At 45.2% G+C, this 23,858-nt stretch overlaps 1 protein-coding gene across 8 annotated transcripts in view; it reads right to left on the bottom strand.

The window, feature by feature from the left end:
• The window catches only part of LOC103098218 (pregnancy-specific beta-1-glycoprotein 7-like), a 31,926-nt gene extending 12,246 nt beyond the window's left edge, over positions 1-19,680 (bottom strand). For 6 of the 8 annotated variants that reach the window (XR_008911644.1, XM_056796376.1, XM_056796378.1 and 3 more), the window contains exons 1-5: positions 19,581-19,680; positions 14,886-15,012; positions 12,226-12,600; positions 3,908-4,162; positions 1,205-1,486 (exon numbers count right to left, since the gene is read on the bottom strand). Coding sequence is in view for 5 of the 8 variants with exons in the window: in XM_056796376.1 (XP_056652354.1) it covers positions 1,205-1,486; positions 3,908-4,162; positions 12,226-12,600; positions 14,886-14,958 (985 nt within the window). In the remaining 3 variants the exon portion in view is untranslated. Of the gene's footprint in view, positions 1-1,204; positions 1,487-3,907; positions 4,163-12,225; positions 12,601-14,885; positions 15,013-15,423; positions 15,516-19,580 lie in introns of those variants that run through there. The other 2 variants (XR_008911645.1, XR_008911646.1) reach the window with 2 other exon arrangements.
• Positions 19,681-23,858: the final 4,178 nt, after the last annotated feature.

Genomic DNA, 23,858 nt, shown 5'->3' with positions numbered 1-23,858 from the left:
ACGGAAGGTAAGGGTTTAAAAAAAAAAAGAAAGAAAGCAAGAGAAAGTGGGTCACATACAGCCTTCCCTCCTTCCTAAGGTACCCATCATCACCGACACCATCATTACCATCTAACCATCTTTTTCTTCACCACCACCACTGCCACCATCATCACCATCAATTATCTTTTGGTTGGGAATTTGAATTATTTGTTCAGTCAGATTCTTTCTAGAGTACTGGCTAAGTGATCTCCCATCCCTCATCAGACATTTTCCTAGTTCTTTGACATTTCTCTGCTGTGTCCTTTTCGTGAGTTTTGTTTCCACTCCTATGATCAGGAACTCTCATTGATTTTCCACTTCCAAAAGGTTATCAAGCTTTTCAGACATTTTCCAGCCCATCCAATCAACAGATTAGGGAGCTGAGAGCACGAGTGGTCGCCTCTGCTCTCACGTCCACTCTCAGCTCAACATAGTTCCAAATAGCTTCCTTCTCTCTGCCCCCATGTACCACCAAGAGCTATACTTTTCTTCAAGTTTGTCTCCTGGACTCAGTGAACTGACTTTTAAAGTTCAACCAGAGTCTTCTCCTACTCTCCTTCATCATATTCCCTTGTTACCTTTCTGATTCATTCAAGAGACCAATGTGCATTTCATAAAAAGATAACTGGGCATGGTATCATCTTTTACAATCCCTTTAATGCCCCCTCGGTGTCCTTTTCTGTAATTAGATCCTGATCCTCTTCCTTTTACTTATCTGTTCACATATGTGAACATCCCTAGAGGACAGAGTGGGATTTTCAAATTAGAGATTTAAAGCTGCAAAGTCCCTCAAAGGTCATATAGTTGACCTTCTTTTACATTTGAAGAAACTGAGACTCAGAATCCAGAAGGGTCATGCAGACAGTAACAGATGGCCAGGGCTAGAAGGAATCTGAGACCATCTAGTCCAGCCCCTTTCTTTTGAAGGTGAGGAAACTGAGGCTTAGAAGCCAGAATAGTCCTGCAGAGAGTAATCTAACTCTTGAGCTAGTAGGGGCCTCAGATATCCCTGCAAAGGCAGCTCCATTACAGGTCTATGAACTCCAGAATTGGTGTTCTTCTCACTGTCCCAGGGCAGTAACCCTGACTCCCAATCCAAAGCTTTGCCCCCCTTTGCCCCTCTGCCTCTAGAGTCTGGACAACTGCCCTCTGATGATTACTCTTCATATTCATGGTGACTCACAGATGACTTTGAGGGTGATTGGGGCTCTGGTACTGGCCACATCAGGGTTCCTGGCTTCACACTGGTAAAGGTCACTGTCGTTCCTGGTGACAACTTCCAGAGTAAGGATTCTGTTGTCTGGAGACAGGCCTAGCCCCTGGCGACCACTGAGGAGGATCTCACCATCATTGAACCAGACGATGGCCACCAGACTCTTTGGAGGAACACAGGTCAGGTTGACTGAGTCCTTGTTCTCAACTGGGCCTGAGTTATTGACCAGAACACCTGGCTGGGTCAGTGTCTCTGTGAGAATATGAAAAAGTAGGATTCAATATCAGTGGATATTTCTGGAGGGAACCTTTAGGATACCAAGGGAGGGAGGAAGGTTAGGCCCAACTGCATTTAACTCCCCAGGATCTAGCACAGTGCCTGGAACATATTGAATACTTATGGATTGATTGATAATGGAAATCCAAGATCATCTGGTTGAAGCCTTCATTGTACAAATGAGGAAACTGAAATCCAAGGAGATTAGCCTAAACCAAGGAGATTAACCAAACAACTAGCTTGACTTTACCAAGTCAGGAAGTAGAATATATTGGATTTAAATCCAGGACCTGTGGGCCACCGAGGCTTTTCTTCCTCCCTCTCTTTGCCCCTACTCCCTTTTCACCTTTAGTCAGCTACCAAGTCCTGTGGATTGCATTATCTCTACTACCTCTCTCTTTTTCTCTTTTGTTGTGGTTGCCATCCTACCTAAGTTCTCATTACTTGGACTATTGCCCCCTTTCCCCTCCCATATTCCCTCACCTGCCAAGTCCTATGGATTCTCCCATTCCTTTATCATCCCCTTCCCCCTCTCAGTGACTTTGGTCACCATCCTAGTTCAGCCCATTAGTTGGACTATGGCAATAGCCTCCATGTGGCTTGTCAACTGATTGGACAGAAGAGTTGAGAAAGAGTTGAAACAAAAGAAAGAGCCCAAGTCTAGCTTGGAAGCAATTTGGTGGACCCAGGAAAAAAAGGCAGTTGTTCTGTTTGGGGATGATTGACTCTCAAAGTCAATGGCACCAGAGATGATCATAGATTTAGGGCTGGAAAAGACCTCAGAGAGCATCTAGTGCAGCCTGTGCCTCAGTTGGAATCACTTTTCCAACCTTAACAACAAATGCTCACCTTGCCTCTATTTAAAGACCCCTGGTGATGGATGGTGAGCTCATGACCACCCATCCCACTTGGGGGAAGTTTCCCTTCTTCTGGCCTTAAACCTGCCTATTTGTTGCTTCCATTTATTTCTGGGAAGACCCAGAAAAGTTCAAGGAAAAAAGTGAATTTTTTCCTCACCTCCAAACTTCAAGAGTCTGTGATTTTATTCTGGGGCATCTCACCCCTCCATTAACGGAGCATGTGGCTCCCCTACAAAAGAATAAGTCTGATAGTCTTCTTTTTTTTAAACCCTTATCTTCTGTCTTAGATTGAGTTCTTAGTATTAGTTGTAAGGCAGAAGAGCAGTAAGGGCTAGGCCATGGGGGTTAAGTGACTTATCCAGGGTCACCCAGCTGGGAAGTGTCTGAGGCCACATTTGAACCCAGGAACTCCCATCTCTGGGCCTGGCTCTCAATCCACTGGGCTACCCAGATGCCCCCTGATAGTCTTCTGATAATGATTCTCTAAGGAGATTGGGCCCCAGAGGAAAAATCCATTCTCAAAATCTTAATAACATGTCAGCTTACACAATGCTAACATTATGTCTCTAGAGTTTCTCTATCTGTGAATCTCTGATTCTAAAATTCTATCTTTAACTTACCTACTCTGATCAATGCAATAAGCCATGACCATTCCAAAGGAACTCTGAGGAAAAATGCTATCTGCCTTCAGAGAGAACCCATGAACTCTGAATGCAGATCAATGCAGATTTTTTCCCCTTTTTTTCTTTGCCTTTTCTGTGGTGATCCGACTAATATGTTTTACATGTTTACATGACTTCACCTGCATAATGAGTATCACATTACTTTCTTTCTCCATGGAAAGGAGAGGGGCTGGAGGGGGGGAGAGAAAATTTGGAAATGAAATAAAAATGGGGAAAATCAATGAACGAAAATTTCTGTGTTGCTGCTGTTGACAATGGATAGAGCACCAGATCTGGAGTTAAGATGACTCACGTTACTAGGTTCAAATCTGGCTTCATACTCTTATAAACTGTGTGACTTTATTAACTGTGTTTGTCTCAGTTTCCTCATAAAAATGAGCTGGAGGACTGCTTCAGTACCTTTGCCAAGATCACAAATAGTCAAATGTGACTTAAACAACTGAGCAGCAATAACAACCCCCCAAAAAAGTTCCATGTTTATAAAATGCTCAAAGTCTCCTGGCACCCACTCCCCAAACTCAGGGTCTCCCCCATGCTGAGCACAGGCACCAAGGGCAGCCTCCCCACCTTGCACACATCCAATTTCAAACTATCCTGAAAGCCAATGCCTCCCAGAACCTCTTAGCACCTTAATATTTTGTTCCTTAGATATAACTTCTTTTTAACCCCTCAACTTCATCTTGGAATCGATACTGTGTATTAGTCCCAAGGTAGGACAGTGGTAAAGGCTAGGCAGTGGAGGTTAAGTGACTTGCCCAGGGTCATACCTCTGGGAAGTTTCTGAGTCCAGGTTGGAACCCAGGACCCCACCTAGCTGATCCTTGTGGTATCACTTCTTATACGCCACAACTTGCCTGATATACTGACTGCTATTTCTGCTGTGCTGTGGAGGCCAGAGTCGGGATTGGTTGCATGGCAAGCATAGACTTCCGACTTTCCACCCGAGATGTTTGGGATGAAGAGCTGCTGGCCAGAGGGCCCGGCAGTCCCATTGACCCACCAAATGTAGTGAGCTGCCGGATTAGAGCTGGCGAAGCAGGACAGGGTGAGGTTGGAACCCACGACAAAGTCTGAACCCTCGGGACGGAGCACAGGAGGATCTGGACCATCTGAATAAGAGAAGGGAAAGTTTCCATAAAAACTGGGCATCTAGTTGTGGGGGGGCCTTCCAGGGATGGATCGCCGGGGGCCACCAGCCAGTCCTTGCCCCTCTCTAAGCATTGAACAATCACGGAGCAAGTGCTTCCCACAGCGACATTCTACGGCCCTGCGTTCCCAAGATTCAAGGGTTTCAAGGGGTTCATCACCTGACTTCTAGGATTGAAAAGTCCTCATGATCTAATACCCTAAACTTTTACACATGCTGCAAGGCTGCCCCAGAAGTCCGCCCCTCGGAAGCACTGACGTCTTCCCTGAGAGCTAGAGCAGAGAACCTCGCCTGCCGGGAGATTGTTGACAAAACAGGCCAAGCTATTGTGCATAATGTGACCTAGAAGTCTTGTTTTTTATTAAAAAAACAAACAGACAAACAAACCCTCGGACCTTCCATCTTAGAATCAGTACTGGGTAGTGGTTCTAAGGTAGAAGAGCCATCAGGGCTAGGCAATGGGGGGTAAGTGACTTGCCCAGGGTCACACAGCTGGGAAGTGGTCACATTGGAATCCAGGACCTCCCATCTCTGGGTCTGACTCTCCAACCACTGAACCACCCAGCTGCTCTAGACCCTAGAGGTCTTGAAGAAACACAGAGTTGACTATAACTTGTTCCCATGTTATACCTGGGTGGAGGTCCTACTACCTTCATGTCATGAAAAATCTCCTAGAATTAGGAGGATGACAGGTTTTTATTAGCCTTCAACTTCTGTCTTATCATTGATTTTAAGTATCAGTTCCAAGACAGAAGAGTGGTAAGGGCTGGGCAATGGGGGTTAAGGGACTTGCCCAGGGTCACATAACTGGGAAGTGTCTGAGGTCATATTTGAACCCAGGACTGCCCATTTCCAGATCTGGCTCTCTAGTCGTCTAGCTTCTTGAAGTACATCAAATTTTTAACATTCTATATTCCTAAATTCTATGAGTCTAAGTTCTATTTTTGAAAATATTCCCTGATTGTAAAATTCTGTGTCTTTATGGTTCTTTAATCCCCTAGCACATAGAATAGTAAATAAAGAATTAATTAATTGATGAATATTTACAATTTAATAATATTTAATATTTGATCTAATTTAATGCTATAATATATATTCTATATTATATACAATAATATATAATTATATCTGAAAATAAACAATAAATGAATGAATAAATAAATAAATGAGCAAATAAATAAATAAATGGATGGATGAATGGATAAATAAATAAAATTGATAAATCAATCAATCAATACATGAAAGTTCATTTTTTAGCTTGGAAAATGGGTGACCCTGAAAGCCCACAAGCAGGGATTCATGAGTCCGGAACAACTCTGTCCCAAGTCACCCTAGCCAGGAAGTCACAAGACAAATCAGGAGACGGTGACAGACCCATCTTTAGAGCTCAGAAATGGAGAATGGTCACGTGAGGCTCAGAAAATACTGGGACATTCCAGGTGAGTCCCAAGGCTGGGGTTAGATGAGATTTCCATGAGAGTCTACAGGGGCCAAGAGCTGGGCTCCTTCCACTCTGCCCCAGTGACCTGCTTCTTCCCTTCTACCCACTATCAAGGGCTCAATGTTGCTTCTATCTTCCTCTCCTTCCAAGGCTATCCACAGCACATTTTAGCTTCTCCCAATTATAAACTCTTTATTTCTTGAAATTACTGTGTATTTACTCTTTTATGTATGTGTGTGTGCTGTTAAGATAATTTTCATTAATTTCTACTTTTAATATTTAAGAGGAAAAGGAATAATAAGTTTTTTTCCAGTCAGAGACCCCCTGCTAGGCCGCTTGGCAGTTAGAGACCCTCTCCTGAGTAGGTTGTCAGAGATCCCCTGCTGTGCCACCTGGCAGTTGGTGACAGTTAGAAGGGCATGGCCGATGGAAGTTAATCAGTGGGAGACAGTTGCAAAGGGCTTTTGTCTCCGGGCCTCCTGGGGAGAGGAGTGTGTGACTTGTGGGATCTCTCTAGTTGGACACAGAGAAATGGAATTTATGGCCTTATCAGCCTTATTGATCATTGCTAACTTGGGTAGACAGGTAGTTCGATAGTGGATATATTATTAGATAGTCAGAGTAGAGAAGAATAGGCGAGGGCTGCAGCCTAGCAGAAGGTACTGCCCTCTGAGGCAGATAGATTTAGGGTTTTTTAGAATAAATTTAGTCAGGATCAAGCTCTTGGGTATAGTTACAAGCTATTATAAGATTACTCTCACTTTCCTCCTTCCTATTTCCTCTCTGTATTTTCATAATAATAAACTAAGTGTTTTGCATTTAATAAACTGAGCTACTGACTTTTGATCAAACTCCTGCCCCCCCCCAAATTTAACCCGTCACGGTACTTATTCTTTAAGCCCCACATCACATAGAAAGTAAGTTTCTTAAGGACAGGAACAATCACTCTTTTCTTCTTTATATCCTCAGCAACTAGCACAGCTCTGGATACAGGGGGGCAGGAATAAGAACTCTTCATGGGCACAGAGAACCCTTAGAAGAGGAAACTCCCTCTACCATAGCGCATCCATGCCAGTTCTGTATCTTATGATTGTAGAACGGGGATCAGCCAACCATGACTTGTGGGCCAGATTCAGTCAACTGCCTGGTTTTATACAACCCTTGCCTTACCATTCTCAGCTTGAACATGGTGGCCTGGATTTGGCCCTTGGGTCATTGTTTGCCTAAAGACAGCCTCAAGAAACTAAATGATTTCCCCAGAATCACACAGTTTATGTGTGTCACAAGTTAGGACTTGGCCTCAGATATTCGCTGGCTCCAAGGCCAGTTCTCTATCCACCATGTCATGTTTCTTCTCCTCTGTCACATAATAATACTTCACAGATGGGCAGATGGATGGATGGATGGGTGGGTGGATGGATGGATGGATGTATAAGTGGATGGATGGATGGATGGATGGATGGATGGATAAGTGGCTGGCTGGCTGGATGGATGGATGGATGGATGGATGGATGGGTGGGTGGTTAGATGGATGGATGGATGAATGGATGGATGGATGGATGGATGGATGGATGGATGGATGGATGGATGGATGGATGGATGGATAAGTGGCTGGCTGGATGGATGGATGGATGGATGGATGGATGAATGGATGGATGGATGGATGGATGGATAAGTGGATGGATGGATGGATGGATGGATGGATGGATGGATGGATGGATGGATAAGTGGATGGATGGATGGATGGATGGATGGATGGATGGATGGATGGATAAGTGGATGGCTAGCTGGATGGATGGATGGGTGGGTAGATAGATGGATGGATGGATGGATGGATGGATGATGGATGGATGGATAGATAAGTGGATGGATGGATGGGTGAATGGATGAGTACATGGATGGATGGATGGATGGATGGATGGATGGATGAATGTATGGATAGATGAATGGATGAGTGGATGGATGGATGAGTACATGGATGGATGGGTACATAGATGGGTAAATAGGCAGATGGATAATTAGATTTCGCATGGTGAGGAGACCAGAAAAGAAAGAACATAAAATGAGATTTTCCAAAAACCAATGACTATACCAAGTAGAGTGGTCTGGGATATGAGAATATCTCACCCCTCACTGTCTGGCAATGGTCTACTTTTCAAGAGTTTATTACACATCACTAATCTCTGCTTCTACCTTCCAAAGTAGCCAGCTTGCTATTCTCCATGCAGAAAACTCCATTCCCCAGCTCTATCCCACAATTGCCTTCCATCCTCACCTCCAGTTCCCAGAATCTCTAGCTCCCTTCATAGCTCTGCTCAGATGCTACCATCTACCCAAGGCCCTTCCTGGCCTACCTCCCACCATACCTAAATTACTTTGTGTTTTGTGTCTGTATACTCTGTATTTGCTTATGTGGATACAAATAGTTTCCATCATTAGACTGAAGGGTAGGGCAGGTCCTTTTTTGTCTTTGTATCCCGAGCACCCACCACAGTACGGGCACATAGTAGGTGCTCAGTTATGGGAGTCACATAGTAGGGTGGGTGCCTAATTCACCTGACCTCTGGAGGCTGGCTGGGATCCCCCTCCCTCATCCCCCAGGATTCACAGGTCACATTGATTACAAAGGGGCTACTCGGGCCGAATGTGAGTTCATTGCGGGTCTCACACTGGTAGATTCCTGAATCATCCCTGCTGACCCTGGGGATGGTCAGCGTCCTTCTATCTGCAGACAGCTGGAGCCTGTCACTCTCTGTAACCAGTTCATTGTCTACAAACCAGCGAAGGGTCACCCCACTGCTCAGAGGGCTACAAGACGGGTTCCCTGAGCCCAGGTATTCGTCGGTCTGTCGTCTTGGGCTGTTACGTTCCGTGGGAACAACTGCTCTAGAGGAGAAATGCAGAGACACGGGCAATGGATTCATGGGATTTCGAGCTGGGGTGCTCTTAAGGGATCACGGGGGGCCAGCGGTTCTCCAGCTGCGGACCAGGAACCTCTGAGGATCCTGAGGCCCTTTCAGGGGGTCCCGCAAGGTCAAAATTATTTTCATAATCATACGAAGAGGTTTTAACGCCTGATAGGGTGAGGATCCATCGATATCATTGGGGAGGGCACGAAGAGTCACTGTTACACTTACAGTCTGATCGTCTACACCTCAGAAACAGGCAAACACGACAAATTGGGGTTCGATTTGTTTTGTGGTCCATTTTGAGACTTAAGAAAGTGATGGAGGACATGTCAATAATGCAGATTAAACTTAGTAGAGGATCTTGGCTAGGGTTGTTTTTTTAACCCCTGCCTTCTATCTTAGAATCGATACTTAGAAAAGCAGGAAGGGGGTAAGCAATTGGATTAAGTGACTCGTCCAAGGTCACAAAGCACCAGGTCCTCCCAACTCCAGGCCTGGATCTCTATCCACAGTGTTACCTACCTGCTCCTCCAGAGAGCTGGTGGTTAAACATTTACAAACATACCCCTAAATACAACCTACAAAATTAAAAGCTCTTCAGGATTCTCTTTTTTTTTTTTCAAGAGAATCAAGAGGACCTGAGATCCAAAGGCTTGTGAAGCACTAATCTAGACCAAAGTTCCTTAACCTTTTTACGTGTTGTGGAATGTTTGGCAGTCCGGCAACCCCTACAGACCCTTCTTAGACGAATGTTTGTCGCCTACATTCATAATTGAAGGAAACACTAAATTTTAGTTGGAGATTAGTGAAAATAAAGACAATGCCTGGTATGTTGTTGTTCATTTGTGTCTGGCTCTCCATGACCCTGTGGACCCATAGCATGCCAGCACTGGCCAAATGGTGTTTTTCTTTTGGCAAAAATACTGGAGTGGTTTACAATTTCCTTCTCCAGTAGATTAAGTTCAATCATGGTCAAATGACTTGAACAAGGTCACACAATCAGTAAGTGTCTGATATCAGTTTGAATTCTGAGTCCAGGTCCAGTGCTCTATCCACTGAGCCATAAAGCAGTCCCCAACTAACATTTATACAGTCTCACAATTCACCAATTCAATTCAATCAGTAGTTGTTGTTTTGTTTTTTTTAATCTTGCCTTCTGTCTTAGAATCAATACTGAGTATTGGTTCCAAGTCAAAAGGGTAATAAGGAATATGCAAATAGAGCTATATGACTTGCCCAGGATCACTAGGAACTGAGGTCACATTTGAACCCAGAACTTCCCATCTCCAGGCCTGGTACTCTCTCCATGGAACCATCTAGCTTCCCTCAACCAATCATTATTAAGCACCTATTTTATTAGTCAATCAGAAAATAAGCATTTATTCAAATCTGGCCTGAGACACTTCCTAGCTACGTGACCCTGGCCAAGTCACTTAACCTTGATGGTGGAGCCCTTGCCACTCTTCTGTTTTGGAACTGAACTAAGGGAGCAGCGAGATAGCCCAGTGGATAGACTGCCAGACGTCGAGGCAGACGGCCACAATGAGCCGCGAGCTTTAGGAAGATAACTTTGTGACCTCGTCACTTGAATGAAATGGTTCTCTTCAAAGCATCAACAATCTTCCAGATCCAACACTCTTTTCTCAAGCCTCAGCATGCCTGAGTCCTCCTCCTGGACACTCTTCTCCAGGGATTCTTCATCCTCTTCCTTCTTGGTTCTCCTCCTTCCTGTCTCGTCACTCCTCAGTTTCCTTGGGTGGATCAATATCTGTCTCCTGCCCCTGTGGTGTCAGGGTTCCCTAAGGCTCTCTGTACATTCTGTGTGTCCCTCTGTGACTGCGTCTCTGTCTGACTCTCTGTGTTGTCTCTCTCCATCTCTCCATCTGTTTCCGTCTTTGTCTCTCTGTCTCTTTCTGTCTTTCTGTCTCTGTCTCTCTGTCTCTCCATCTGAATCTGACTCTTCTGTCTCTCTGTCTCTGTCTCTCTGTCTCTGTATTTCTCTCCTCCCCACCCCTCATCTCTTTCTGTCTGTGTGTCCTCCCCCTCCTTCAAAATTCTCAGTTTCCCTCCAAATTTAACTCAAGTCCACCTTCTACAAGAGGTCTTTTCCATCTACTTGTCTGCCTTCTCTTGTATTTAGAAGCAGCTACGTAGCCCAGTGGGTTGACTTCTGAGACAGAAGTTAAGAAAGTCTCATCTTCCTGAGTTCAAATTCAACCTCAACATTTTGCTAGTTTTGTGACCCTGGGCAAGTCACTTACTCCTATTTGCCTCAGTTTCCTCATCTGGAAAATGAGCAAGGAAAAAAATGGCAAACCTTTCCTGCTCTGCTAAGAAGATCCCAAATAGGGTCACAAAGAGATAGACATGACAGAAATGACTGAACAACAACCACAATGGAGGCAGCTAAGTGTTCCAATGGATAAAGCTCTGGGCCCAGAGTCAGGAAGACCTGAATTCAAATCTGACCTTAGACCTTTACTAGCCGTGTGGTCATCCAGGAGAACAAATGATTAATAATCAAAGAACCACAGGACATCAGCACTCAGAGGAACCTTACAACAAAAAAGATGGGGTATCAGAAACCTTAAAGCATGGAATATTGGAACTAGAATGGAACTTAGAACATAGGATGGGGGGAGGGGGTCCAACCTAGGGGAAAAAATTATAACATAGAATGTCAGACTAAGGAATGCCCCTTAGAACTTAGAGTGTTAATGCTGGAAGAGAACTTAGAAAGAGAACACAGAGAGTTAAAAGTGGGAAAACCTTTAGAATATGGAATGTCAAAGCTGAAAGGGAACTTAAAAAGTAAGCCATGAAAGGTCAGACCTGGAAGAACCCTTAGAACACAGAAGACATGGGATGGAAGTGAATTTAGACCACAGATGACAGGATGTCTTACCCTTAGAAATAGAAAATCTTAGAACACAGAATTTCAGAGAATCTTTAGAGAGAGTCTAGTCCAATTCCTCTCTTTGCAGATGGAAAAACTGAAGCCTACGGAGTAGAAGGGACTTACCTACTGTCACACAAGTAATAAGTATGAGAGGCAGGATTGGAACCCAGATTCTCTCTTCCCACTATTCTCTATACCAGCATTGGTGAAGTCATGGCACACATGTATAGCAGGCATTCAGGGAGCTGCTCTGTTCTCCCTCTTCCCAGCACCTCAGGACATTTTTTACATGCTCCAGCCCTCTGTCCAGTAACCCAAAGCAAGTATTTCTCCCTCAATTCTCTCTGATTATCGAGGGCCTCACAGATTAGTCCTCTGGGCATTCAAACACAAAAAAGGTTCACCACTGTGGTAACTACCTCACTGTTAGGATTAAGAAATCTAAGATTCAAACCCAGATTTTTCTTTCCCCATCCTACTCATTATGAGCTGCCCTCAAAGCTCATATCCCCCATTTTTTACCCTCAGGACCCACAAGTTCTTAGCACCCTCACCTGAGGCATCATGCTTCTCCCCTAATCCCTCATTAGTTCCTCTGTGCCTACCCTCCATCATTTGTCTTCCTAAGTGGCTGTTCGATCAATTACAAATCCAGAGAGTCCAGGACCCTCTCCCAAACCCCCTCCCAGGAAAGAAAACCCTCCAATAAGACAGAGGCATAGTGACAGATGCTGGGTGAATGGCCCTGAGTAAAGGAAGAGAACAGGACCACCTACCATAGACAGGCAAGTAGACATTTGTAGACACCATATTTGACCCTGAGTCTGTTGGAAAGAAGATCTGGCGAATAGTATAGATGCCTGAGTCATTGAGGTGGGAGCTGGAAATATGCAGGGAGCCATCAGCCTCTGCTCTCTCTCTCCCAGTGTAGGCCTTCCCCATTGACTGGGTGCCAGACATGGATACAAAGGTGAGGATCTGTTGGGCCAGATCTGTGGTACTCCCTCGGAACCAGTTGAAGGACATGAGATCTTCTCCAATAAAGCCCTGGACGAAGAGGGTGATGTTTTCCCCTTCTACTGGTCTGGATGGGATTGGAGTGATGGTTAGTTCAGCAGGTGTCAGTTGGAGTTGGAAGCACAGAAGGAAGGCTGGGGTGTCAGGAAGAAGGGTGAAGGGTAAGAAAGGGAGAGGGAAGGACATGGTTAGAATTAGGACATGGGCTGGAACAATCTCCATTTAGCAACCTTTTGCCATCAGGTTAAAATCAACCCCAACCCCTAATCAGACATTCAAGGCCTCCATGTACTGACTCAAAACAACCTTTCCAAATTTATCCTCACTGATTCTCTTCCATGCATCCTATGCTTCAGGTAGACTCCCCTCATTTCTTCCTTTTTATCTCTGAGCCTTTGCTTGTATCAACTGCCATTTCCTCAACTCCCAAATTCCTACCTAACTCTTTTACTAGTAATTCACATGAATACACTGTTTTTGGATTTAGAAAGTGATTTCCTGGATAGCTAGAAGGCTCGGTGGAAATTATAAGGATGATTTAGAAATTAAGGCTTGTTATATTAGTTTAGAGATAAGAAGTAGAGAAGCTGGCTTGAGAAAGAATTGGAGTTTCAAACAGAACTGAAACTGAGTATCAGTTTCAAGTCTAAGGGTTTTTTCTGTGACAGTTGCTCTCTGAGTGTGGGAGTTAGTCTCTGGCAATTGGCAGAGTTATGCTCCCTCTCTGAGAACTTGGAGGAAGAAACACTTTTCTCTCTCTCTCCTGTCTGAGGTAGAAGGAAAGGGGGGAAAGATCTGAAGGAGCTAAGTGTTTTCCTTTTGCAACTTAGGAAACACTAGTGACTATCTATTGCTGATTTTATAGATTGTTTTCACTCTGAGAAAACCAAAGAAAGAACTGGTCTTTCTTTTGGACTCTGAGTCTGCTAAAGCTCAGAGTCCTAACTTGGTTCCTGCTTAGACTCAACTAGCTAGCCTTTGTTATTTTTATAACTTAGATATAAAGTTAAGAATTATTAGGATAATAGTGTTAGTTTATTTAGAATAGTAAAAATTTGGGTTAGTCAGATCAGGAAGGATCAGTGTAGCCTGTGGAAACAGGAGGAGCAGTTTCTTATAATAGAGGGTCAAGCCTTGAGAGGGAAATTCCTAGATTCAAATCCAGCCTCAGATACTTCCTAGCTGTGTGACCTTGAGCAAATCACTTAACTCCAAAATTGCCTAGACCTTACCACTCTTCTACCTTGGAACAAATACACAGTATTAATTATAAGGTGGAAGGTAAGAGTTTTGTTTTTTTAAAAAAAGGAAAAGAAAGTGATATTCTGTAGGTTCAGTGCTAGACAATTTGGAAGCTGTGATTGGCCCCTGTGAAGAGGGGCAGAGACAAGAAGCCACTATAAAAGACCCTGAATTTCTGGGGCTAAAAAAGTCGACTCCGAGAAGGAAGTCAGCTTCAAGAAGAAGATTGGCTCAAGAAAGAAAGTTGATCTCAGGAGTCACCTTCAGCTCCAGTCATCTCTTGACTAGCCTCTTGGAGGGAACTTGGATGAATGGATAGCTGGTTTTCCCTTCCTGTCTTCTGGAAAGAGCTTAATTCTGGTTGAAGGTCAACAAGTCCTGGCTGAGTCAGCACCGGAGCAATATTTAGTTAGATAGGCTAATGTCTTCTCTACCCATTTGTATCTCTCTACTTTCACTCTTTCCACCTCTTTTGTAAATAAGAGCTATTAAAGATCATTTCAACTTTGAGCAATAATACTTTGAATTGGCAGCTACCATATTATTTATAATGTTCATATATTTTAGTCAACCATTAAAATTTAATTCTTACAATACAGAGGACTGGATTCAAAATCTGCTGCTTATGCTTAATACTTATGTGGCCATATGCATGTCATTCCACCCCTATGGATCTTACTTTCTCCATCTACAAGATTAAGTTCCTTCCAGTTGTGGGTTTATGATCCTTCATACTTCTCTCATTGGGTGTCCTCTAGGATACTGTCTCAGGAGCTCCCAGGGCTCCTCGCCTTCCTTTGAGCCTCCATCACATTCAACTGCAACCATACACAAGCTCTCCTGTGCCCCAGACCTTGATAGGAACTTCCCCCTTCCCCCCTAGGAGGAGGTTTCAGGGAATCGGGGCTATGCTCAGATGCCCCCTTCTTCCCAGCAGCCTACCACAGAGGACTGACCCTTATCTCACTCTCATCCCTGACAACTGAGGTGAGGCAGAGGGATCAACAAGTCCCTTCACCATATTTGTCTAGCCCTTGAACTTCTATCTTAGAGTTCTTATTAAGATATGAAATAAGGATTTTTAAAAAGACTGCACAGAACCTGGATGGCTGCTAGCAATGAATGACCCATTTTCCAGACCTGCCCTCCAGCCTTCCATGTCCTTGATTTCTCTCACCTGTGAGCAGGTGCCCTGGCCAGGGCCCATTCCTCTGGAAGTCTCCAAAAGGAAGCTTCATGTGTTCATTCATCCTGCTTCTGATGAGCCCTGAGAGATGTCTTCATTCCCTGCTCAGAACCTTCCTCTGAAAAGAAAGAAGGGAGCCATGAAGGGCAATGGTGGCCCTGAGCTGCCCAGAGTTCTTCCTCTCTTAAGTCTCCAGATACCAATGGGTTGGGGCAACCCCAAAGTCCCAGAAAGAGTGGCTGAGCTGTGGCCCTTACAAACATTCTCTCCCCAGGACCTGGGACCTCTCATGGTTTCTCACCAAACTCTACAACCATCAGATTGATTGATCCCAGTGCCAGGCAAGAACAGGTAAAGAGGAGGGGATGATTGTCACTTAGCTGAGACTGAGAATGCCAGCTCAGCAGCAGCCCTTGTCCTTATTATCTCAGCCCTGGCACAAGTGCCTTTTGGTCTTCCAGGCTTCTAGACTCATCCTGGAATCCCCATATCCCTTCTACCAAGGAATATTCTCAGTAGTCATGCTTACCAACAGAAAGCCTGAGTTTCTTCTCTCCCATTTTATAGATGGAAAAGCAGAGGATTAGAGAGGTCCACAACAGCTGCCATCCCTTATGACTGAGAGGGTGAAAGCATGAACATTCCCATTTTACAGATAACAAACTGATGATAAGATAAAGGATCAGATAAAGAAAAAGACTTGCTCAACATCAAAATCAAGAAGCCTGTGTTCCCAAAAAAAGTCTTCCCCTGGAGAAGAGGGGAAGTCTGGAGAGATTGTTTCATAACCCAGGGAAGGAGAAGGGAGACAGCATTTATTATGCACCTACTGTGTGCCAGGCGCTGTGATATGCACTTCATAAATTATCTCATTTGATCCTCACAACAACCCTAGGAGGGAAGTGCTTTTAGGATCTCCATTTTACATTTTGGAAAACTAAAGCAGATAGAAGTGAAGTGACCTGCCCAGGGTCACAGAGGTAGGAAGTATCTTTTTTTTTTTTTAAACCCTTACCTTCCGTCTTGGAGTCAATACCGTGTATTGGCTCCAAGGCAGAAGAGTGGTAAGGGTAGGCAATGGGGGTCAAGTGACTTGCCCAGGGTCACACAGCTGGGAAGTGTCTGAGGCCAGATTTGAACCTAGGACCTCCCGTCTCTAGGGCTAGCTCTCAATCCACTGAGCTACCCAGCTGCCCCCAGGAAGTATCTTAGAAAGATGTGAACTCAGAGCTGCCCAACTCCAGGTTCACTGTTCTATCCAGTGCCCCACTCTAGACAGGCACAAACCCATCAGGTCAGTCCAGACCATCCATCAGTTAACCTGAGGAACCCAACAGGGAAGGGGGCTCCTCAAATATACCTCTGCATTTGGATTTCACATGATAGTTATTCTCATTCGATCAGAAGGAAATAGGGTTCCCAAGTGGGAAGGGTGGGGGGAAGGAGAGAGGAAGGGAAAGAAGCATCCCAATGGACTGTAAGCCCCTCAAGGGCAGTGAATAGCCTCTTTTCTCCTTGTAAGCTCCAGTGCCTAGCACAGTGCTTAGCACAGAGTGGTGCTCAATGAATGCTCCTGGGGAAGTGAAATGGAGAAATTGCAGGGTTGTTTCTAGGGAGTAAAGATAAATAGAGCCTGGTGCATGGAATAAGATGAAAGATGGACATAAGGGAAAAGACTAGATGCTTTTGTGTCATAAAGGCATAATACTGATTTTACTTAAGATTAGATTAGGTTGAGTTCACAGAGAAATTGATGCTGGCACAAAATCTAGCCAGTCATCAGTATTGACCTTGGCCAAGTGCTTTCCTCTCTCTCTGGGATCTCTGTCCAATAAGGGAGTGGTACTAGATCTTCTGCAAGAAGCTTCTCCCACATCCAGTGTTCCATGTTCTAAGAGGAATATAGGAGGATCAAAATATATTCCCTGCCTGCCTCCTGCCAACCTTGAGGAAACATGGCAGGACCAGCTTCTGGGGAGGCTGGATTCATCAATGAGAGTCTGCACTGTGTGATGATGAAGACTCCCAGGACTGACTGCTGAGAAGATACACAAAAGGCTTGACCTGCCTCTCCCCACTCTCTCCTTGATTGGTTGCAGGTTCATCTAGAAGGGATTTGAAGTGGCAGAGAATCCCTAGATGAGGGGGAACAGCCACCAGAAAGAAGAAACTGATCCCGTTTGTCAACTTGGCCAGCAAATTTTCACCAATATAGTACAGTGAAATGTAAAAATGGCTCATTAGCAGTCCTAGAAATGGTTTCTTGTCCCCCACAGGGCTTCCCTATTGGCCTCTCTCTCTGCCTATCAGTTGTACTGAATCCTGCACTGATGGGTGTGTGGATGGATGCACTCTGGGCTGCTTTTTCTACTTTCCACTGCTTTCTGTACAGGAGTAAGTTACGTGGACATGGATGACATTCTATGTTCAGGGCCTCTTTGTCAATTCCCCCTTTCTTAGAGGCCCTCAACAAGGGCCCTAAAGTCACATTGTCTCTGGGGGTCTGCAGTTGGGGGTTTAATGATCCAGTAAGTATAAGAAAATATTAATCCTCCCAACCAGAGGAAGCTGCCTTCAGCCACAAATCTGATTCGGGATGTGGGTCCAGGATAAGGAGTGGTGGGCACTCCCTCCAGCGGGGTCTTTCTTGGACAAGAATTCCCCAGCTCTAATGCTCTCTGTTCTAAGGCTCCTCCTAGCTCTGACCCTTTGTTCTTCCATCACCCTTTAGAAAGCAACTAACTGTAGTCACCTACGGTTTGTCTGAGTCTGCTTTGGTCATACCTGGGCACCTTCCAGGAATTGTTCAAACATCTACAGGGGGAAACAGAGTCCTGGAGGAGAAGCTACAGGTGGGGAGGCCATGGGTGGGCCAATACTAGAGCAGGAAGCTTATTCCAGCCCCCATCTTATAGCATAGTTTAGGAAGAACTCTGATAAGCTAGAGAAGGTCCAGAAGACGATGATAAACAATGCACGGTTGCTCCTAGCAGTCACCTCTTGTCCTGATTGAGGGGCTGAGCCCTCCGGTCAGAAAGCCTTGGGAAAGGGGCATCAGGGAGCAAATAAATGCATGGAGTGGCAGGACGTCAGCCACCTTTTTCTCCTGGAGTCAGGGGCACATGTGCCCAGGAGGGCATAGGACCTGGCACAGGACGGGCTCAGTCTGCTTGCAGAAGAGGCTGCCAGCCTCACAGCTCGTGCTTTTCTCTCTCTCTTTCTCTGGCCTGCTTTTTGCTATTTCATAAAGAATTCTAAAATTAAGAAACTGTCTCCAGAGAATTTTAATCACAACGTGATGATCAATTGAATGAACTGGGCGGGGAGAAGATTCAGGGGAGACGCCATGCCTGGGGAAAAGGGATCAGACTTCACCTGCTTGGTAGAACGTGTAGCAATGAGGGAAAGCTGCAGACAGGGACGTTTAGGCTTTGTGTCAGGACAAATGTGCTAGCAATTAGAAATGTCCAGGAGGGAGATGGACTGCCTCAGGGGGTGATGGGACCCCCTTCCCTTGGGATCTTCTGCAGAGGCTGGAGGCTGCTTGTGAAGATGACACAGAGGGGCTGCTGATTTCACCTTTGCAGTATCTCTTGAATGCAGCCCTTCCTCTCCTCTGACACTGCCTCCTCCCTGGTGCATCTCTCATCACCTCCCACCTGGACTAGTACAGAAGCTGCTGGTGGGTCTGCCTGCCTCCAGGCTTCCCCCACTCCAATTCACCCCAGACTCCATCCAGACACAAAAGGATGTTCCTAAATCTCAGGTGAGGTCACATCCTGGAAGGAAAACTCTTAATCCAGCTTGGGCTGATCACTCTGGCTTTGGGTGCCTCTTTCCTTGGAATCCTGGCTTTATGAGCACATGCCATCAGGCACTTGGTGTCCTGGTCCACAATGGTGCCTCAGTAATAGACCCAATTATAGAAATGGACGCCTCCTCCCACCTCACTTATATCGTATTCACTGATGGCAAAGTATGACTCAGGTTTATGGGTGGATGGTTGGGTTCTGATTATTCTTTTTTAATAACCAATACTAAGTAGAGGTCCCAAGACAGAAAAGCAATAAAGGCTAAACAACTGAGGTTAAAGTGACTTGCCCAGGGTCATACAACTAGGAAGTGTCTGAGACCAAATTTGAACCCAGGACCTCTTCTCTCTAGGTCTCCATTTCTATCCACCAAACCACCTAACTGCTGCCTGTTTTGACTATTCTTGCTTTTTCCTTCTATTGAGTAAACATTAAGATTATTACAGCAGTCCCCCACCTCTACAACCAAAGGCTACCTTCCCAGACCCCCAGCAGATGCCTGAAAGCATAGAGAGGACCAAACTCCCTAGAGACAGTTCTCACCTTAACTGATAACTTTACTGTTTGGTGCTCTGCTCTCTGCCTGCTCACAGCCCTCAGCTCAGGACTCCCAAACGTCCCCCCACACATCCCCCAAAAAGCCTCCCAGTGAAAACAGAGGAACTGATGGGGAGAGGCCTGTGGACCTCTCATAGTCTAGGCAGAACTTTGATAAGCTAGAAAATGTCCAGAGGAAGATGGCCGTATTAGTACATAGACAAGAATCTCCAGCTCCAGCCTTGTGATTGAGAAGTTAACAGCCATTTGTACCCCTTTTCGGTCCCCTTTCCCTTTGGTAAGGACAGGCAGCCTGGAGGCAAGTTCTTTGTTTTACCTGGAGATGAGGCCATGAAGTCAGTCACACGCTGCCATGTTGGGAAACACCACCGCTTTGTGCAGCCATTCTAAACTTTATGCATCCTCCTCTTGTCCTGATTGGGGTCTGAATCCTCCAATCAGAGAAGCTCGGAAAAGGGACATCACAAAGAACATAAATTGAAGGAGGGACAGGAAGTCAGCTCCTTTTTTTCCTGGAAACTAGGACTCAGGAGGGCCCATGATCTGGCTCAGAGTCATATCGTTCTCTTTCTCTGGCTACTTTTTGATATTTAATGAATAATTATACAATTAAGCTACAGTGGTGAGAAGCAAGTACCAGAGCTTGGAAGAGACTTCCTAGGTCAACCCAAGAGGTAAGTGAGCCGGAATTCAAACTCATTTGGGGTCTTGGGGTACAAATAACTTACTTCAAGTCGTAGGAGAGCCCAGGCTCAGACCAAGGAGGTCTTTTTCCTCCCCCCCACCCATTTTCTCCCCTAGAGAAGAGCCGTTGGATGTAAAAATGGAGTAAGGAGCTTGGTGCGGGCAGTGAGGCCAAGGTCTTGTCCAAAGAACTGACAACTCAAGCCATTTCTCTGGTGAGAGAACAAGCTTTTTTGAGCGAGGAAGGAAGATGGTAGAATGACCCTGGTCATGAAGTGGCCATGGTGATGGAAGGATGTTGTGACAGAATGATGTAGTGATCGAAAGGCTCGGAGAAGCTTTCAGAGATGCCTTTTCTCTTGATTAGTTAGTAAAGAAGGGGTTATTTGTTTGGGTGGTTGTTCCCAAGGAACTGGGGTCATCTTTCCCATAATTCACCTTGATCTGTGTAGCCTTACCCATGATTCACCTTGTTTCCCCACTCAGGGAGAGAAAACTACAATGCAAATGGGTGATAAAGATGCTAAATACCCTGGGGCAACTTCAGGTTACTTTTGACTGATTCTGCACAGACTCCAGAGGAGGAAAAGTCCCAAGTTTGCTGATCCCTCCGATTGACTGGTTGCAGAAATCCTGCCTAAATTTGAAACTATGCCCAAAGGGTGCTAAAAGACCACCTACACTTTGACGCAGCCATAGCACTGCTTGGTTTGTACCCCAAAGAGATCATAAGGAAAAAGACTTGTACCTCTGCATTTGGATTTCACATGCTAGTTATTCCCATTTGATCAGAAGGAAATAGGGTTCCAGAGTGGGAAGGGGGGGAAGGAGAGAGGAAGGGGGGCTTACAGTTCCAAGGAAAGAGGCACCCAAAGCCAGGGTGATCAGCCCAAGCTGGATTAAGAGTTTTTCCTTCCAGATGTGACCTCACCTGAGAGTTAGGAAAGTCTCTTTTGTGGCTGGATGGAGGCTGGGGTGAATTGGAGTGGGGAGATTCTAAGGTGGCAGGTAAGGGTCTAAGAAATAGAATTGCTAGTGGGTATCAGTTCCATGGCAGAAGAGTGGTAAGGGCTAGGCAATGGGGGGATGGGAGACCTGGGAGGGGCTCTGAGCCTGTAGAAGGGAATTCCAGTCAAGGGAACTTCCCAAAGGAAAGGATGGATTTGGGAGTTGGCCACATGGTGTCAATTCACATTAGCAAGCACTTGTTAAATGCCTTCTGTGGGTCAGGCACTGAGATAAGCACTGAGTTTGCCAAGAAAGGCAAGAGAAAGCCCCTGCCCTCAAGGAGCAACTTGTCTAATAGGGGAGACAACAGGCCAAAGAATGATGTTCAAATAAGACCTAGACAGGATAAAATAGAGAGCACCGAAGAAGGACAATACTCGGGACTGGAAAAGGCTTCTTGGCTCCAGGAGCCAGGAGGCAGAGACAAGAAAGGAGAATGGGCCCAGACTGGAGGACAGCCAGTTTGGGGAGGGCTTGCAGTGGAAAGGTAGGGGGAAATAGGGAGGGGGGGCTGTGGCTTGAACAGAGGCAATATGTGTTCACTTACGGAAGATGATGCTCAGGAGGAGAGAATCGGATCTATACTGCTAGAAGACTAAGGCTGTCAGACCCTGCTCCCAAGGATCACCAAACCTGAAGGGTATCTACATGACTCAGTGAATAGAGAACCCAGGAAGTCCTGGGTTCAAATCTGGCCTCAGATACAACCTAGTTGGGTGACCTTGGGCCAGTCACTTTATGCCATTGGACCTCTGCTCCTCATCTATAAAATGAGGGCATGGGGCCCCCAGGGTCCTTCCCATCCATGTTCTTATAATACCATGAGCCCCACCTCCCATTCTGGGAGATTCCCTTCATTCCCACATTTCATAACACATCATGGGCCATCGACATTGTGGCCACACAAGAAATGCACAGCTTTATTGTTTACAAATTAAAAAAAGAATGACATACTTTAGGACCTTCTCCACAGAAGACTCCCCATCCCCACCCCCTGGTAAGGTGATGAAACATAGGAGGCTGCCTAACATGTGTTGGATTGATGGAATTGAGTTGAATTGAGTTGTTCATTTTGTAAGTGTAAAGTGATTTGAACCCAGTCACCCAACTAGTAAGTAGTTCAGTTGGGAGGGGCACAGTGGTGTCAGAACTAGGAAAGTTGCTATTGTATGTGGCAAGGTGGAGATGGAAGCCAGCCTTGGGTTAAACTGACTGAGTCAGTGGTGGGGGTAGGTGTGGGAGAGAGCCAGAGAGACTAGGGGCTGCCATGGCTAGGCATGCCCTCCTAGGGTCACTGGGTGTTAAGATCAGAAATATCTGAGAGGGGGCAGCTGAGTAGCTCAATGGATTGAGAGCCAGGCTTAGAGGTCCTGGGTTCAAATCTGGCCTCAGACACTTCCCAGCTGTGTGACCCTGGGCAAGTCACTTCACCCCCATTGCCTAGCCCTTACCAATCTTCTGCCTTGGAACCAATACACAATATTGATTCCAAGATAGAAGGTGAAGGTTTAAAAAATAAAAAAAAGAAATATCTGAGAGCCCTACGGGGAGTGTCCCTCTTAGGGGAGGTTTAAGGGCAAGGTTATTGGTGATTCCATTCAGAGATGTAGCACCCAGAATTTTAACTAATTAATGATATGAGACCATTTCCCTGAGAAATAGCATCATGTATTAATGGGGAATGTTGTCCATTAATAAAGAATGGGTCCTATCATCTACCTCTCACTCAAAAGACCTTCAGTGAGCCCTGACTCTCTCTTTTCTAGGAAGCTATGTCCTCTTTCTGATCGTCCTGACAGTTCATCTTTTGGACCTCTCCTGGTATTTTCCCAAAGCAGTTTCAGCTTTTGTTGCTACTATGCCACAATCTTGGCTCTGCCCCCTCCTCTGGTATTCCCAATTGGTGGATATTTCAAAAGAGGAATTGGACTTAGAGGACTCATCGCAATTGAAATTCTCTAGAGGCAGTATTTCTTTTTTTAATTTGAAGTTTTTTATGTAATTAATTAATTTAGAATATTTTTCTTTGGTTCCATGATTCATGTTCTTGCCCTCCCCACCTCCCACCCCCCTCCCACAGCCAATGAGCAATTCCATTGGGTTTTACAAGTATCGTTGATCAATATCTATTTCCGTATTATTAGTATTTGCACCAGGGTAATCATTTAGAGTCTCCATCCCCAATCATATCCCCATTGATCCATGTGATCAAGCAGTTGTTTTTCTTCTGTGTTTCCGCTCCCACGGTTCTTTCTCTGGATGTGGATAGCTTCTTTCTCATAAGTCCCTCAGAATTGTCCTGGATCATGGCATGCTGCTAATAGAGAAGTCCATTACATTCAATTTTAGAGGCAATATTTCTTAACTTTGTGTTTATTTATTAATTGACCAGTCAAGTTATCTACAATCTGAATGAGCACCAAATAGAGTAAACAAGGCAAAAGAGAGTAAAGGCCTCTTCTGAAGCTCTTTATATACCCCTTGTGACCACACCACTCAGTCTCTCCCCTCAACATCCCAAGACATCTCTGATTGGTAAATAGTCACTGGTGATATAACTGTTTGGTTTCAGGGGATGATGAGTTAGGCCAGTAACCAGGTTTAGGAAGGCTACCCAAGCCCAGGGCAGGCAGAACCAGACCCTGAGCTAATAAACAAAGACCACTATATAACACAGAGACAGTTTGGGATTTAATAAACAAGGGAAGCTGAAAAGGGGATTTGGGATCATCTAAACTAATGTGAATCTACCTGTACCCACCAGATCTAAAAGTCCCTTCACAGAGATTTCTTCTTAGTGAACTTCCTACTCTAATTCTTCCTAACCCCAAATCTCCAGTCCCTGATCTTACCTAAAACCCTCAACTAAACTCCCTTTAGTTGGATTTAAGGAAAGGGTCTC

The sequence above is a fragment of the Monodelphis domestica genome, chromosome 4, assembly GCF_027887165.1.
Source record: "Monodelphis domestica isolate mMonDom1 chromosome 4, mMonDom1.pri, whole genome shotgun sequence".
In the NCBI taxonomy this organism is placed as follows: domain Eukaryota; kingdom Metazoa; phylum Chordata; class Mammalia; order Didelphimorphia; family Didelphidae; genus Monodelphis; species Monodelphis domestica.
Note: the sequence above shows the minus strand (reverse complement) of the source record. Positions and strands in the feature narration are given on the sequence as shown.